This window comes from Anser anser, assembly GCF_964211835.1.
Source record: "Anser anser genome assembly, chromosome: 12".
In the NCBI taxonomy this organism is placed as follows: domain Eukaryota; kingdom Metazoa; phylum Chordata; class Aves; order Anseriformes; family Anatidae; genus Anser; species Anser anser.
In genome coordinates this window covers 7,818,952-7,835,212 of record NC_139733.1, presented here as the reverse complement: position 1 = coordinate 7,835,212, position 16,261 = coordinate 7,818,952, and the positions used below count along the sequence as shown (strand labels likewise).

Here is a 16,261-nt window from a genome sequence, read left to right as displayed (position 1 = left end):
ACGCTTTTCCCTCCCTCTGGTTCCCTCAGCTACTGCTAGCTGTTTCCCCCGTTCTGGTGGTGGTCTCCTAAGACATGGAGATCTCAGCCATGGGTCAGTAATGTTTGAGAGCTCCAGCAGGATCTTGGAGAGCACAGCGCTGTTTGTTACTGAGGAGTGGCATGTGCTGAAGGGCAGTGCCACCAAGAGCTGAGGCTTTACCCCCCTTCGTGGTTATGAAGAGCAGAGTTACCTGTCCTTTCTGATTTTTCTTTGGAAAGGTTTTGTCAGTACAAGAAAATGCCGCTTATTGCTTCTTGTGCCCGTGCTGCTAAAGACAAAGTGTTTGAAACGTGAGGCATGTAGCTCGGATTTGGAGTAGGTACGCATCTAGACTTAAATATTGTAGGGCCAGTCCTCTCCCAGTAAAGGGTATTTTAAGGGGGGAGGATAATGGAACGTCAGACGTGGGGTGTCCTTTTGCAGTCACCGGTAACTTCTCGTGAACCTCCCCCCCTGCAAGTGCAGCCTAGTGGGTGATCTGTTCCCCTGTCTCTGAGAGGAGGGCTGCTAAACCAGCCGTGCTCTCCCACTGTTGTTTGACCTCTAGTCGCAGCGTGGGACAATACCAAGAGGCTTGCTTGGCTGAACTCGTCTCCCTCCCGCTGTTGTGGGGGTTACACACAACATCGCAGTCTAGTTGGAAGGACTCTGAACTTTATGAGCCAGCTAAAATAGTTGAACCAGTGCCTTTGTTTAACAGAGGAAGGATGAGTAATATTTAGGCCATCAAATAGTTTTTTTGCTTTATAGTTGTTTGAAACTGCTGGGATTCTTCTGTCTTTATTTGTGGATAGTGTCCATGTTTAGTAATAACCCTTTGCTCCGAGTTAGTCTGAAGAACATCGTTAGGCTGCGTGATAGAACATCTCAGTTTTTTCAAGCCTTGTAGGTAGCTTCTTCTTAAACTTTTGTCTGTGAAATGCTACTGGCCACAAAGTATTTTTTTCTTATGCTTGTGTGCAGGAAAATACTGGATATCCCTCTGCTTTCTTGAGGGGCTGTGGTTGAAGAGGCGGAGCAGTTGTAATGGGGTTTGGACTCTCCTTACCTGGTGCCCAGCTCCTTGTCTTGCATCGTGGCCACAGGAGGCTTTCTGTGTGCTGGTCACTGCCTCATGGCCGTGACTACACACCTGCAACCCGTCGTGTTGAGCTGTCCTTCGCTGGAAGGGTTAACAGCTCAGCAGACCGGTGTCCCTGGGCTGCAGCTTCATGGACATGAATTCCCTTGGAGGTCTCAAGGAATTAATGAGGAGACAGATGAAGCTATTCAGTGCTTTTCTGAGGAAATGCAGAGTATCCCCCTGGCAGAAATACCTTTACTTTCTGCCCCGCTGCTGCGTGGCCCTTACCGATGTGCAGGGATTGCTGACTGCATGCTCACTGCTCTTCTGCGGGTGGAAGAGAGAGCAGTTGCCTGCAGAGGGCTGCCCCCAAAGCAACGCGTGAAGCCTGGTTCCTCCCTTTGTGCTTTTCTTGGGGGTGGTTGGATACTTGGCAGCCAGCCTGGGACACTTCTTGGGGGCTGCAGCCTGCCCTCATTTTCACTTTCCCTGGAACCCTCGGACCTCTTGAGTCATCTCTCAGGTATCTCTGGGCTAGGCAGTGGAGAAGGCTGGAGGGACTGCCCGGTGTGGGTTGCTGCTGTCCTCAGAACAATTCGGGTAGCATATTCCTAGTTGCCGCTTGGCTTTCAGCAGCCTTCTTTCTTGAAGTAGGCCGAGGGTTTCCATCTCTTGCTCTGGTGACTAAAATCTTCCTGCGGCCTCTTGTCCGTGAGAGCGGCCTGCCGGGGCCTTGGCGGGCGCGTGTGTCTGCCTCGGTATTTGTGACCTCCGCCTGAGGTTAACGAGCGCGCTTCGATAATCTCCCCGCTCTCAGATGCGGATGTTGGTGCTTCCTGCTGTCACTGGTGAAATAGACCCCGAGACGCTTCGCTCTCAAATTTCGGTGTAAGCTGGGAACGGTCCCAGAACTGGAAGTGACGTGCGTGTCTCCTGGGTACGGTAACTGCCGTTATCACACAGCAATCTTATCTCCCTCGTCCCTTGAAGTTTAAACGACAGGAAGGTGTAAAGTAAAGCTTGTCCCGTGCTTGGAACAACTGAAAATGCAGCGTCAGTCACTGGCAAAATGAAAGAAACCAAATCCAAGGCGATGCTGAATAAGCATGGGGAGATCCAAGTCTGGGAAGCATTCAGCTGCGAAGTGCTGATCTGTTGCAGGTGCTGGCACCTTGCTTGTTCTTGGATATTAACTGCCATCAAACAGCTAAACACAACACCACCACATAGGCAAGCCTCTGCTGCTAGAATTGCCTTGTTGGTAAAGCAAGTAAGAGGGAAGAGTGAAATCTACAGCGTGTTTTTGTCTTCGTGGTATGAGTCAGGCTCTGTGAGGTTAGAGACAGATCCACGTTTCTGAAGTGTGATGTTTTCTTCTCCTCCCCAGCCCCCACCCCAGCGAGCTGAATGTTCCCATCGTTCCCTTTACGCCGGGTGTAGCTGTGCGGTCATCTAACCGCAAAAGGAAATGTTTTCCATTGGATCAGTGAGATGATTCAACTCCAATGAACGTACGCTCACGTTATCCCAAAATCCAGTGCGAGGGAACGTGCTGACAAGGGGAGAGAAGCATTCTGGCGCTGGGACCTTTTGGGTCAGATTGGGCTAAACGCGTTACGAAGTGGCACCTTTAGTTTCAGGGTCTCTTGAGCTGCATCTTTCCCACTGTTGAATGGGAGAGGAGGGAACTTTGTGATCCTGACACGGCCCCGTCCGGCTGGGTTGTGTGGCTGCAGGGACATCCCGTGGCCGGTTGAGGAACAGCCTGAGCCGTGCTCAGGCCTGCAGGACCCCTCCGTCTTTAATTATTGCCCCTGGATGTGACCGTGCTAAGAAACTGGAAATCTGATGAGTTCAGGGACTGAAGTTGCCGTGTCATTCTCATACCAAAGACTTCAAATAGTTCCCTATTGTGGGGAAATCCTGTGGAGTTTTCCCCAGCAGCCTCAGGGACAGCTATGAAAGGGCAAAGCATCTGGAGAGAATTTGGATAGTTTTACTTTTCCATTATCCTGTGGCTGTGCTGGGCAGTTGGCAAACATTTAAAGACATCTGTCTTCTCCAAAGCACTTCTGTTCTCAGTTGGATTTAACAAATCCCTCTTGCCTACCTCTAGAAAGCCCAGACCTGCTGCGTGAGTAGGTAGAAGCATCGGGAAACAGTTGTTGCCCTGAAGGGCTCAGGAGAGAATCCGAGGGGAAGCCATTTAGCATACAGCGAGTGCACGATGGCAGAGCGAGCGCGGCATGCTTGTTCTGAGAACCTGTCCTGTCAGAGCTTGAAGAGAAGTGAATATGAAAAAGAGGAAACGGCGTTATGGTAGGAAGTGAACACAAGTTTAGTCATTTAAATCCTCAAAATGCAGAGGCACAAGGTGTGGGATTGAGATTCTTGGGATGTTCTGCCTGTGTTAGCTCTGTCATCGTTACTGGCAGACAGCTGTGGGCTTGGCTTTACTTGCGCTTTAGCTTACAGTTTACGCTTTGTTACCACACTGCCTTAATGATAAAATGAACTGAAGGAAGGAAGTAGTATTTTCTAAAGATGTGAGGCTCAGAATATTCAGAGTTCCTTGTTTCCCTGTCTTTTGTCAACCCTCTTGGAGAAACTGTGTGTGAGATTGCCTCCCAGTCTGTGTGTTTACCTACAAGATTAAAGAGATGGTGAGGAGCATGCTGGAGCAAATGGGAAGTAAATCAAGAAGGGAAGAGAGGCAGCTGTGGATATAAATAAATGCTAGAGACTTTCCTAGGAGATGAGGAGTGAATGCAAGTGGTCTTCCATTTACAGGAATCTCCTTTGCTTTTTCAGGTCATCATAAGGAAGTGGACAGCCAGGATTTTTGCCCCGTGGCTGCCTGACCGCTGCTGAGCTGCATCTCCCAGCCCATGTGGCTCTCCCCATGCTCCAAGAGTGCAACTGGTGCCCAACGCAATGTGTGTTTGTCAAACCATGGAAGTGGGCAAGCATGGCAAGAATGCCACTCGATCCGGAGACCGGGGGGTCCTGCTGGAGCCTTTCATTCACCAGGTGGGCGGCCACAGCAGCATGATGCGCTACGATGACCACACTGTCTGCAAGCCGCTCATTACCAGAGAACAGCGCTTCTATGAATCCCTGCCCCCGGAAATGAAGGAGTTCACACCTGAGTACAAAGGTGAGGCCTGGTTTCGTTTCAGAGTGCAGTTCTTCTCATTTTGCTGGAGCTGCCAACGTGTTGCTATCTCTTTGTCTTATTTGTTACTTTTACCTTTTGCAGGTTAGCAGTTTGATAAGAGCTTTTTGGAAAGGAGGAAGTCTTTTTTTTTTTTGGCATGCTAGGCTTCATGTGCTCCTCCTTCTAGACAAACTGAAGTGTTACGGTTGCAATCTGGTGCTTAAGGTTATGAATGTGTATCTAAAGTAATTTTACTAGCAAGTAATTGTCAGTTATTGCCTTGACCTTGAGCAAAAGAAGTTGGGTCATACACTGAGCACTCGTGCATTCCAGTCTTATAATTTACTACTTCCTCATCCCAGCTCTTTTATGGACCCATATCAGAAACACTTGCTGCTTCAGCAGCTTCCTTTCCCAGAGCCGAGGTGAAGCCTTGTCCCCAGCTGCTCTGAAGGAATGGAATTTTCCAGTGTCTTTGTCGTTGTAGGAGGCAGGCAGCTCACCTGAACCTTTCAGGAACTCGACAGGCTTTTGGCCAGGTGCTTGTATTCAGGACGGTAACGCGGGCTGGTAGCCTTCTGGGGGACTTGGTGTTCACGTTGCCTCTGCCTCTTTGTCTCGGCGTGGTGTCGGAAGGCCCATGCTCCCCAGACAGTTCGGACCGCCATCTGTTCAAGGTCTTGCCGTTTGATCTGGCTGCAGCCTGAAGGTCTCAGAGCAGTGTCAGCTTACCTGCCTGTCTGTACGCAGACTGTGAACAAAGGATACCCTCTCCAACAGACCCTTGAGCCGCTCTGGGTCCATATGGTGCTCTGGTGACCCAGCTGAACTCCCAGCTGAAACTTGCGGAGTTACTGGAATCGATGTGGTGTCAGGCTTTCCTTGGGAGAGCAGTTTAAAACCGACGAAGCTGATAGCCCAGATAGAGGCCTGTCGTCTTGAAGTGCGATACTTCCTGGTTGCCTAAGGGCAGAGGGCAGGCACCGTGGTATGGGATTTCATCTGAGGCCCTGTGCAGCTTCCTGCTGGTCCCCGAAGTGACAGCGTCGGGGATGACGTTTCTTGTCTGATCACTGATATTACTGTATAATTGCCCATTCACAGGGGCAGCTTGAGGAGCACGTCCATGCAGCCAGAGCACTTGGATGGGCATTTACGTAGTGACACGCTGGAGTCCTGAACTGCTCTGAACTTGTGCTGAGCCTTCTTAGACTTGTTTCATCACTTTTGTGGTGAATCTTTGTGTTCAGCGCACATAGTATCTGATATTCCTGGCAGCTATTTGACGCTGGTGTCAAGAGAATGAAAGATTTTGTCGTTGCACGTTAGGAGATGTGTTGATCACCTCATTTTCAGGGCTGGAGGTATCCCTAAGATGATGTCAACGCTAACTGAAAGTGCCAGGTGTTCTGCTTCATGGCTGGTCAGCTAGATATATTCAGAACTGGTGCCATGAAAGATCTGTATCTTTTCTCGGAGTATGGTGTTTTTCAGGAGTCTACAGAAGGCAAAATTGGACAGGACACACATGAATGGGCTTGCCTTCACCTGGCTGAGGTAGGGTACTTCCAGGACCTCCTGTTTTTATCACTAGGAAGCCCTGGGGCCTCACAGGTCTTTTTATTTTCTGTGAGACTAGCTGACTTCAGATACAAGCAGCAGGTGCTACTTGAGCCTCAGAGCTGAGATGCTGCAGAGCTCCTCTAGCTGAGAGCAGCTCCTCCCTGGCCAGAGATGCTCTCGTCAACAGCAGGAACGCTTCTGCAGGACATACACCTAACCCAAATTAACTAAATGTCTATTTACATGTTTTGCTTTGGCACCCCTCAGCACCTTGGTGTACTCTGCTGGATGTCTCCAGTTTGTCGACATCCCTTGTTTTATTGGGTGCTGCAGGACTGAACAGAGGGAACGATCACAGCCCCTCAGCCTTCCAGCTGCATTTCTGTTAGCACAGCTCAGCAGGGTGTGAGCACTCAGGGCTAGCAGCCTCATGTGCTCCTAGCACAGTTTTGGGTGGATAGCACAGCTGCTACAGCTGTTGGGGGCTGTTTGCTCCAGCAGTGATGCAGGACACTGTTTGGGAGGTTTTTTTTGTGCTGTGTCAAAAGTATTTGGATTCTCCCCTTTGCCATCTTAAACCTCGTTTCATTGCTCTGGATTTCTCTTGCTGCTCTGCGAGCTGTGTTTTCCTCTGTGCTGTTGAACACGTGGATGCTAGTGATTGTGTATTCCTCCCCTGAAAAACAGCGCTGATGTCGCTTCTTTCTGGCAGGTGTAGTATCTGTCTGTTTTGAGGGAGACAGCGATGGCTACATCAATCTGGTCGCGTATCCTTACGTGGAGAACGAGGCTTTGGAGCAGGATGACATGCCAGAGAGGGACCAGCCACGACGCAAGCACTCGCGTCGGAGTCTTCACAGATCAAGCAGCGGCACTGAGCACAAGGAGGAAAAACCTGGCCTGGCCAGTGACAGCACTGAAAGGTAAAAGCTTTGAGGGTCTAGTCACAACGTGACAAGTGGAAAATGTCTTAACCCTTTCAGCTTTTGTCACCCTTTTGTTTAGGGTGTTTTACACTTCCATACAGTTGCTAGGTTGTCTTGCACTTACTATTCCAGCATACTGTGGCACTGCAAACAGCCAGGACTTGTGCCCAGTTCAGGACAAGCTCATCCAAGTGAAGTGCTTCTGACGCAGTATAACCCTTGGGAGGTTAATTGGATGTGGAACCAAAACCTCTGAAGCAAATTCAAACACTCTTAAGTCCATCTGGTTGTTAACCCAAGGTTAATGAGGATGGGTCCACATCCTGGGATGTTAGCGAGGATTTGCTGTGTAAGGAGCTGGCGGATTTGGATAGTGTGAAGTGTGCAGAAGGAGAAGGAACAGGAGATGCTACTGTGCGAGGGAATTGCATGACTGTTGTAAGGATCTGGAGAAGATACGGATTCTAACAGGCTACCTTGTTCTGTCTTTATACCAGCAACATCCAGGAGACCAGGAGTCCCAGGGTGGACATGCACATCCACTCAGATGTTCCATTCCAGATGCTGGATGGGAACAGCGGTCTGAGCTCTGAAAAGATCAGCTATAACCCCTGGAGCCTGCGCTGTCATAAGCAGCAGCTGAGCCGCATGCGGTCAGAGTCCAAGGACCGAAAACTCTACAGTATCCTTTGGGAAGCGAACCGAGTGCGTCAGGTTGCTGCTGCTGTGCTGGCCGATGCGTTAGTGCTTGAGGCAGCTAGGCCTCGCTGGTGTCAGCATGACACTGATGCTCAGAAGCCATGTTTCTGGCTAGTTCCCATGTTTTCTTTCCTTTCTGGACCACCTTTGAGTCAGTTTGTGCATTCTTAACTAGACAGTTTTTCATGTTGGGCAAGGTCTGACAGCAGATGCAGGTCTAGGCTATGCAGCGGTTCCTTGGGAAGGAGCTGTGATTGTCCTTGTCACCTTTCTTGAGTCTCTTCCAGTTCTACTGTATCCCTCTGGAGATGGTGACCAGAACTGCACATGGTACAGAAGATACTGGTGAACCAGAGATTTCCACTGGCACCTAATGATGTTGTCTCTGTTCCCTCATGATTTGTAACACACGTTCTTGTAAATGCTGCTTTGTTGCCCCAACATCCCATTCCTGACTGGTAACAGTTGTCTCAAAACCCAGTGCTTCATCCATTAAGCTAAAAATCTTTTCCCCCTTATGTTTGTCATCTTGCATGTCAACTCCAGAGAACTTTGTCTACCAGTTTAGTGGCCAAGTCGGTCTCCTAAGGTCTTCTGGGGATTTTTCATAACTGCCCCTCATCTTTGCAACCTCGAGTAACGTAGTATATGAGCAAATTTGCCATCCCGTTCACTTTTCTGGATTGCTCGTTGACTAGCGTAGATCCCCACACAAAAACCCTGCTAGTGACTTGGGCTCTGAGACCAGTCAGGCATCCTGACTTTTTTCTTTTGTTTGCTGACTAGTTAATCACCCTGTCAGCATCTTAGTCCTCAACCTGCTGTTCAGCCTCTTTGAGACATCTTGTCAAATGTCTCCTGATACTCATGCAGATTTCATTTGGTCTGATACCTCGTGTCTGTGTTTCTCAAAGCTGCTGAAGAATCCCAGGATATTTTTGAGATGTTACTTTCACAAAAGGTGTGCCTGATCTTCCCCTATAAATTGTACTTATCCACATCTGCATCTGTTCTTCCGTACAGCATCCCGCTGAGCTGTGAGATACGCTTCTGTCAGTTTGTAGTTCCCATATCTCTGCAGGTCAGCATTGCAGTAGCCTCCCTTTAGTCTTCTGGAACTAAGGCAGCTTTAAATGAGTTAACGCATCCTGTTTAATAAGGGAAGTAGCTCTGCCTTGTGACGTTTAGGGCTTCTGGGTGAGACTGCCCATTTCTGGTGATTTGTTACTCTTCAGTTTTTGTTGGACGTGCAACCTCTTCTCTTTGCACTTCAGTTTGAGACAATTCTTTGAAATTAGAATTTTGGCTTGGGAATTCCCAAAGCTCTTCCCTGTTAAACACAATAAAATATTAACATTAATTTTTTTTGGGGGGGTCTCTCCTTTTTACTTCCACCCTGCTCCCCAGCTCCTTTTATGCTTTGACTATAAACCCTTCGGGCAGTCTGAGTAACTGCTTCACGTGGCAGAAGAAGGTTCATTTCTGTGCCTTTGCAAATTACTACTCGTACTTCTTTTCTAACTTGCCAACTTGTGTTTTTGTTTCACCTGCTGGAGCTCAATTTTTGTTTTCCTTGCTTAGAAACAGCCTCGCTTTTAATAGCTTTATTCTTCTACATTTTAACTGCGTAGGCTTCCTTTTCCTATTCTCAAATGTGTGCTTTGAGCCTCCAGCTTGTATTTTTAAATAGAGGCCACATCACTTGCAGAGAAGTAATTCTTTTTAGCTGTCCTATCTTTTTTTAACACACTTCCTTATTTTTATGAAGTTCCTCTTTCAAATCAAATGTTGCTGTTGATAGATTTTTCTAAATGTTAAACTTCCTTGCAAGTTTAATCTAGCTGTGCTCTGGTTGCCATTGTAGCATAATGTGTTGAACCGTGACCTACTCTTTAGGGCAACCTCCAGAGTTGTTTTTCCCCTTTGGGACTCCTTCGCTCTGGTGGTTGCCTCAGGCTTGTTCTCAGCGTTGTGCCCTACTGGAAGGCTTGCCCATTGTGTGTGGTGGTAATTGAAGGTTCCCGTTGCTGCTGTTTCCTGCCTTTGTAGCCTCTCCAGTTTTTCCCCGTGTATTGGTTAGCACTGCTGTTCTGGTCAGGTTGATAACAACAGCACTGTGGATCTTACTTGAGCCTCGAGTTCTTGGTCCGTGGGGATTGTGTTCTTTATCTGTGTGGTTAAATTGCAGATTCGTGTAGACTAAGCTCTCCCTTAACGTATCACCAGGTCTGACTAGCATGCTGTGTCTTTCCTGATGTTAGCATTCTGCTCCTTGGCTCCTCCTGCTGAGCCCAGTGTGCCTGTACGTGATCCCCTGCTTAGTGCTGGGCAGGCCACTTTCCAGGCTGACTTCTTCTACAGGGTGCCAAAGCCCATGTGCCACTGCTTGGGTTTTGTCCTTTTTCTTCACCTTCCCAAACAGTTTGTTCTCTCTCTTCTTCGGTTCCTATTTGTTTGCCACCCAACCCTATCTCAGGCCGTGTCCCTCTTCCTGGCTGCCCTGGGGAGCAGCGTCTCTGACAGTTGAGCTCTCCTTGACGTCTCTCCCAGAGTTCCTCTTGCTGGAGAACGTGGTGCATCACTTCAAGTTTCCCTGTGTGCTTGATCTGAAGATGGGGACCAGACAGCACGGAGATGATGCCTCTGAGGAGAAGGCTGCTCGGCAGATGAAGAAGTGTGAGCAGAGCACTTCTGCCACCTTGGGTGTGCGAGTGTGTGGCATGCAGGTAGGAATCCCCAAGTCTGTAGCGGGTGCTGCACATCCTTTCCCCAGCTCCATTAGAGCTGCTAACTAGTGAGTGTTTTCTGCTGAGCGCTGAGTTAGCCTTCCTCTTCAGGTAGGTACACCAGAGTTTGGTATGAGCTTTTTGTTTTCATTTCTAGACCTAGGACAAAGGATTCTTGCAAGGTAGCCTGCTTTATCCAGAGGTGTTCATGGAAAACATGGGGGTTTTCTAAAATAACTGTTCTTCCGGCTTAGCGTTAAGCTAGAATTGCAGTGCCTGGGGGAGGTGTGTTGTTTCTGCCCTAGCATCATCTGACGTTTACTTCTGTACTGTACTGGGACTTAAAATCGTCTCTTGGTGCTACATCTTGAGCACAAGGATTTGCTGCTGGTTCTGTTGCACAATAGAGTTGATCTTTTTCCCCACCAGCAGAAGTATCTTGTAATGCAGATCTCTGCCTGCAGACTCTGAAGCAATGAGGGCCCTGCGTTAATCACATGCCACATCCTAATGGCAAGACATACATGGCTCCCGCTGCCAGAGGATTTGTCTGAGCTGCTTTTTAAAAAACTTAGCTTTTTGAGCCTTGGGGTCTGTTGTGGTGTGCTGCTTTGGGGACGCTCACCTGTGGGTGTCATGGGACCAGTGCCAGCCCAGTGCTTGGACACCCTGGCCATGCACACGTGAGCTGCTTCGGGATTCAGGGAGCTTGCAGAGCTGTTTGCTCGCTCCTGGGTGTGGTGGTGACGTGAGCTCCCTCTGCCCTGTCCGTACAGGCCAGCTTTGGGCTCTCTGTGTGTTGCCTTAGCCTGGCCTTCCCACTTGATGTGTATTTCCTTTGATGTTCTAGGTCTATCAGCTGAACACAGGGCATTACTTATGCAGGAATAAATACTATGGACGCGGTCTTTCCATCGAGGGCTTCCGCAATGCCATCTACCACTATCTCCACAACGGCGTAGAGCTGCGCAAGGACCTCTTTGAGCCTGTCCTCACCAAACTCCGAAGCTTGAAAGCGGTTTTGGAGAGACAGGCCTCCTACCGCTTCTACTCCAGCTCCCTTCTCATCATTTACGATGGGAAGGACAACAGGTCGGGGACGTTTGTGGATATCCGGCCAGAGACGCGCCTGAAGCGAACGGACAGCTCCCTCCCGGAGACCCTTCAGGATGGCGGCAGCACAGAGCCCGACTCCTCGGCCCAGCCCAAGGTGGATGTGCGTATGATTGACTTTGCGCATAGCACCTTCAAAGGCTTCCGTGATGACCCCACTGTGCATGATGGACCTGACATGGGCTATGTATTCGGCCTGGAAAGCCTCATCAACATCATGGAACAGATGCGTGAAGAAAACCAGTAGCCCTGGGCCACAGCCTCTTGTCCTGGTGACTGGAGCCGACAGGACCACCTACTAGCACAGGAAAAAGCAGACACCTCCATTTTAAAAACAATTATATTGCTCCATTGTTTTTTAAATGTACTTGGATAGAAGAGCTGAGGGGAGGCAGGGTGGAAGAGAGTGCCTCGTGCTGACCAGCTGGTTCTGACCACATTAGCTCTGCCTTCTGGAGGAGGTTCCAGAGATGCCTACGGGGGTGTTGGGTGGCCTGGTTCTTCGCTCCTTGTGTGTGTACTGGAGCGAGGGCCTGGCCTTGGGGCAGAGAAAGCAGGGGAGCGCAGGGCTCTTGGGGGGGTTGGAGCTGGGCTTTGAATAGCCTCCTGTCTAGGGAGCCCCCCGAGGAGCCTACATTTTGAAATTCCCTTAGGTTATGTGGAAAGGGCGCTGGAGTAATAGCCAGCAGCAGGTGAGGGGGAACAGCAGGCATGCTGCTCCGCACGCTAGCTCTGCCCTGGGTTTTGCCGATGGGCCTTGGCTTTTGATGCTGCCTTTTTCTTCTGTTTGGGCACTATGAATAATCAACCCAACTGTGGAAATAAAATGACCAACTGCAGCCCATGGCAGAGCTTGCTGGGGGTGAAGAGATGCTGCACAGCTGGAGCTGTGCTTGAGCTCGGGGCTTGTTCCTGCCAGCACTGGGACTGATCTGAGGGGCACAGGGCTCTGCCTCCGCCCACTGCCCAAGCCCCCCCTCAGCTCGTGAGCTAGCAATAGTACCTGTAGCAGTTACTGTGCCCCCAGCCGTGCAGCGGGGTTTTTTTGGACCATTTCACCCCTTCCCCTTGTGTGTCGTTGGTCCCACGGGCTCTAGGCGAGGCTCTCCCTGGGGCCGGGGCCTGCGGCCTGAGGCTGCCCTCTGGGGGCGCAGAGGGGGGAGCTGCCCGCCGGGGCTGCCGCCCGCCTCCTCTCCAGGGCCGGCGGCGGGGCGAGGAGCGCTGCCCCTCGCCCTCAGCTCCTGCCTGCGCCAGCCTCGGGCCGTGGGGCCGCCGCGTCCCCAGACGAACGCTGTGCTGGGACGGCAGCTGCCGCTGTGCCGGCGGCTCCCCGTGCTGAGGGCGTCGCCGTTTGGTGCCGCCCCCCCGCCCTCTGTGCTGCCCCCCGGTTCCCACCCCCGTGTTCGACGGCGTTTCTGCACCTGCCTGGGCGGCGCTGCCTGGTCTGTGCTCAGTGCGCGGGGCGGGGCGGGGCCGGACCCCCCCGGGGCTGTGCGGGCGGCGCGGGGCGGGGGCCGGGGGGCGGGCGGGGCCGGGGGCGGGGCCTCCCGGTGGGCGGCCCGGGCCCGGCGGTGACGCGGCGGGGCGCGCGGCGCTGACGTGTCGCGGTGCGGGCGCGGGGATGCGGGCGCTGATCCTGGTGGGGGGCTTCGGGACGCGGCTGCGGCCGCTGACGCTGAGCCGGCCCAAGCCGCTGGTGGAGTTCTGCAACAAGGCGCTGCTGCTGCACCAGCTCGAGGCGCTGCGGCAGGCGGGCGTCAGCCGCGTGGTGCTGGCCGTCAGCTACATGTCCGAGGCGCTGGAGGCCGCCATGCGCGAGCAGGAGCAGCGGGTAAGGGCGGGGGGGGCCCCCCGGGCGCCCGCACGGCCCGCGGCGGGGCGGCCCGGCCCTGACCGCTGTGCCCGCAGCTCGGCCTGCGCATCTCGCTGTCGCACGAGAAGGAGCCGCTGGGCACAGGTAGCGCCGGGCGGGGCCGGGGGGGGCTGCGGGCGGGGGCGGGGGCGCGGGCGGGGCGCGGGCTGGGCTGTCCCGGCGCCGTGCCGCTGCTGACGGGCGGGCAGCGGGGCCGCTGGCGCTGGCCCGGGACCTGCTGGCCGAGGGCGGGGAGCCCTTCTTTGTGCTCAACAGCGACGTGATCTGCGAGTTCCCCTTCGCCGCCCTGGCCCGCTTCCACCGGCAGCACGGCGGGGAGGGCTCGCTGGTGGTGACCCGCGTGGAGGAGCCGGCCAAGTACGGCGTGGTGGTGAGCGAGGCCGACACGGGCCGCATCTGCCGCTTCGTGGAGAAGCCGCGCGTCTTCGTGTCCAACAAGATCAACGCCGGGCTCTACATCTTCAGCCCCGGCATCCTGCGGCGCATCCAGGTAGGGGCCGGGCCGCGGGCTGGGTGCCGGGGGCCGGGACCCCCCCGCTGAGCCCCGCACCCCGTCCCCGCAGCTGCGCCCCACCTCCATCGAGAAGGAGATCTTCCCGGCCATGGCGCAGGAGGGGCAGCTCTACGCCATGGAGCTGCAGGGTAAGGCCCTGCCCGGGCAGGGGGGTGCCGCCCGCACCGCTGCCCCCGCGCCGGGGGCCGTCACCACGGCTCTGTCCCTGCAGGCTTCTGGATGGACATCGGGCAGCCGAAAGACTTTCTCACGGGCATGTGCATGTACCTGCAGGCGCTGCGGGCTCAGCACCCCGAGAAGCTGCACTCGGGGCCCGGTGTCGTAGGGAATGTGCTGGTGGTAAGTGCCAGCCCCCAGCACGCCAGCCCCGGGCACGCTTCACAGGCTCGCTCCGGCTTCCTGCTGCTGTCCTCACCGTGGCCCTCGAGCTGTGCCCTCCCGTCCCCACGCCAGCTCAGCGTTGCAGGCCGTGCAGAGAGCCGTGGCTGCCTCGCAGCCCCGGTGCAGCCTTTCTTCCTTCCAGGACCCCAGCGCCAAGATCGGGGCAAACTGTGTCATTGGCCCCAATGTGACGATCGGGGCTGGCGTGGTGGTGGAGGACGGGGTGCGCATCAAGCGCTGCACAGTGCTGGAGGGGGCCCGCATCCGCTCCCACTCCTGGCTGGAGTCCTGCATTGTGGGCTGGAGCTGCTCCGTGGGGCAGTGGGTGAGGACGTGGGTGCTGCAGGGCCCTGGGGGGATCAGGGGTCTTGCCCTCCTGTCTCCTCCTGCCACCCCAGGCTGTGGCTGAAGGGCAGCTGGGATGTGCCTGCGGGCAGGAGCAGGAGCGTGGCACCGTGCCCTGAACAGGGTCAGGTGTGACGGGGCTCTCTGGGGCAGGTGCGCATGGAGAATGTGACAGTGCTGGGCGAGGACGTCATTGTCAACGACGAGCTCTACCTCAATGGGGCCAACGTGCTGCCGCACAAGTCCATCACCGAGTCTGTACCGGAGCCACGCATCATCATGTAGCAGCCCCCGGTGCGCCCTCCACTCCCGGCTCTGCCTGGATTAAATATTTATACTTCTGTCTACCTCTGAGCATCGTGTGCGCACAGCCCAAGCACCCAGGTCGCTTGCCAGAGCCGGCCTGGCTTCCCCTCCCCATGTCTCAGGGCACCACATAAGGAAGAATAATTTAATGCTGCATTTCATCAAGTCAGCCCCCAGCCAGGGGCAAAGTAACAGAGCCCAAACACACAGCGCCCAGGGCCCAGACACCGCTCACCGCATGCGGGGCTGCTGTGGCGACGAGGCCTCGGGCTCCCCTCCCTGAGAATGACCTGCAGGGCAGGAGAAGGGCAGATGCTGGCCCCAGAGCCTGCTGTCTGCCCCCCCCGAGCCAGCCTCTCCCTGCAGAACCCAGCCGTGCGCTGGGTCCTGGCCTGTCCCCGGGAGGGGGGTTCCCGAGGGAGAAGCCAGTGTGCAGTGCTCAGCTGGGGGAGCCCGAGGTGCGGGGCTGGGTGCTACGAGCTGGCAGGCTTGGTGAAGTCGTCCACACCTGTGATGGTGGCCTTGCAGAAGAAGCAGTCCTTGTTGTTCATCAGGTGCTGGTTGATGCAGGCTCTGGGACAGGAGAGAAGTGTGAGCACCCTTTGCCCCTTAATGGTCCTGGGAGCTGGGGGCATGGGCATGCAGGAGCTACTCACTTGCATGACTTGTGGGAGCAGGGCCTGAAGATGGCTGAGATGGGGTGTGCGTAGCAGATGGGGCAGAGGTCCTCCTCGCTGGTGGGCTGGGGAGGGGGCGAGCAGGCAGTTGGCGGTGGCAAAAGCCATGGCACCTCAGAGCTGCATGGCAGCTGTGCCATGGCTGCACCCAAGCAGTGTGGCAACTGCCTTGTGGGGACAGGGACAGGGGGGACTCACCAGCGTGGTGGCAGCGGCCTGCTTGGACTCCTCACTCAGGTGGCTCAGCATCTTGTCCACCTTTGCCAGCTCCTCAGCACTGATGTACTCTGTGTCTGTAGGACCAAAAACGTGTGTTGGGGTGGTGCGTGTATGAGGTGTGTCGTGTGTCCCCCCCCCCCCGCCCCCCCCCCCCCAGCCCAGGCTGCCCTGAGGCTGCTGGGTGATGCAGGGGGAATTGTGGCTGCCCTCAGGAAGCAACCAGGACAGGGCTCCTCATGCTAGGGACAGCAGCTGGATGGTTGGGCACACTCCTGCTGCAAAACCAAACCTCCCTGGGCTGAGGCACTGGCCCAGAGAATGCAGCCAAGGGTGCTGCAAGGGGACAAAACTGCCCCCAAAAGCAGGCAACAGCCTGGGCATGTCAGGCTGGGGACAGCCCTGGCCTGAGTGCCACTGCTGCGGCCGCACCATGCCCAGGTCAGGAGCGCAGCCCAGGGACCCACGGCCCAGCAGCCCCAGCTCCCCAGCCCGGCGTGTACACTCACATGTGTTCAGGGAGAAATGGCGCTTCTCGGTGGCCGGGGCAGCAGCCGCCAGGGCTGAGGGCTCGGTGTGGCCCAGCAGGTACTGGATGGAGCGCAGCTGGAAGCAGGGGTCTGCCAGCATCACTGCTGTCGCACGCTCAGCCCTGCAAAG

General features: G+C 54.5%; 3 protein-coding genes across 6 annotated transcripts in view; 2 read left to right on the top strand and 1 right to left on the bottom strand.

Annotated features, from left to right (window-relative positions):
* Nucleotides 1-4,039: 4,039 nt before the first annotated feature.
* IP6K1 (inositol hexakisphosphate kinase 1) lies at nt 4,040-12,128 on the top strand (the record flags this gene model as incomplete). Its single annotated transcript, XM_083796050.1, has 5 exons — nt 4,040-4,262; nt 6,538-6,748; nt 7,249-7,433; nt 10,001-10,176; nt 11,027-12,128. 5 exons carry the CDS (start codon nt 4,040-4,042, stop codon nt 11,534-11,536), a joined length of 1,305 nt encoding a protein of 434 aa, XP_083652176.1. The 3' UTR covers nt 11,537-12,128.
* Nucleotides 12,129-12,842: 714 nt separating this feature from the next.
* Nucleotides 12,843-14,842, top strand: GMPPB (GDP-mannose pyrophosphorylase B; the record flags this gene model as incomplete). 2 transcript variants are annotated; one of them, XM_083796052.1, is made up of 7 exons in its annotated part: nt 12,843-13,120; nt 13,198-13,246; nt 13,351-13,652; nt 13,726-13,804; nt 13,950-14,015; nt 14,200-14,382; nt 14,556-14,842. In XM_083796052.1, exons 1-7 carry the CDS (start codon nt 12,911-12,913, stop codon nt 14,840-14,842), a joined length of 1,176 nt encoding a protein of 391 aa, XP_083652178.1. In that variant the 5' UTR covers nt 12,843-12,910. The 2 variants fall into 2 exon arrangements, with proteins under 2 accessions (XP_083652178.1, XP_083652179.1); XM_083796053.1 differs by having other exon boundaries at nt 12,846-13,120; nt 13,888-14,015; nt 14,556-14,749.
* Nucleotides 14,840-16,261, bottom strand: part of RNF123 (ring finger protein 123) — a 50,478-nt gene continuing 49,056 nt past the window's right edge. For all 3 annotated transcript variants that reach the window (XM_083796026.1, XM_083796025.1, XM_083796027.1), the window contains 4 exons: nt 16,111-16,253; nt 15,584-15,678; nt 15,365-15,450; nt 14,840-15,281 (listed from right to left, as the gene is read on the bottom strand). In XM_083796026.1, the coding sequence (XP_083652152.1) occupies nt 15,182-15,281; nt 15,365-15,450; nt 15,584-15,678; nt 16,111-16,253 (424 nt within the window). In that variant the 3' untranslated portion in view covers nt 14,840-15,181. The remainder of the gene's footprint in view (nt 15,282-15,364; nt 15,451-15,583; nt 15,679-16,110; nt 16,254-16,261) is intronic.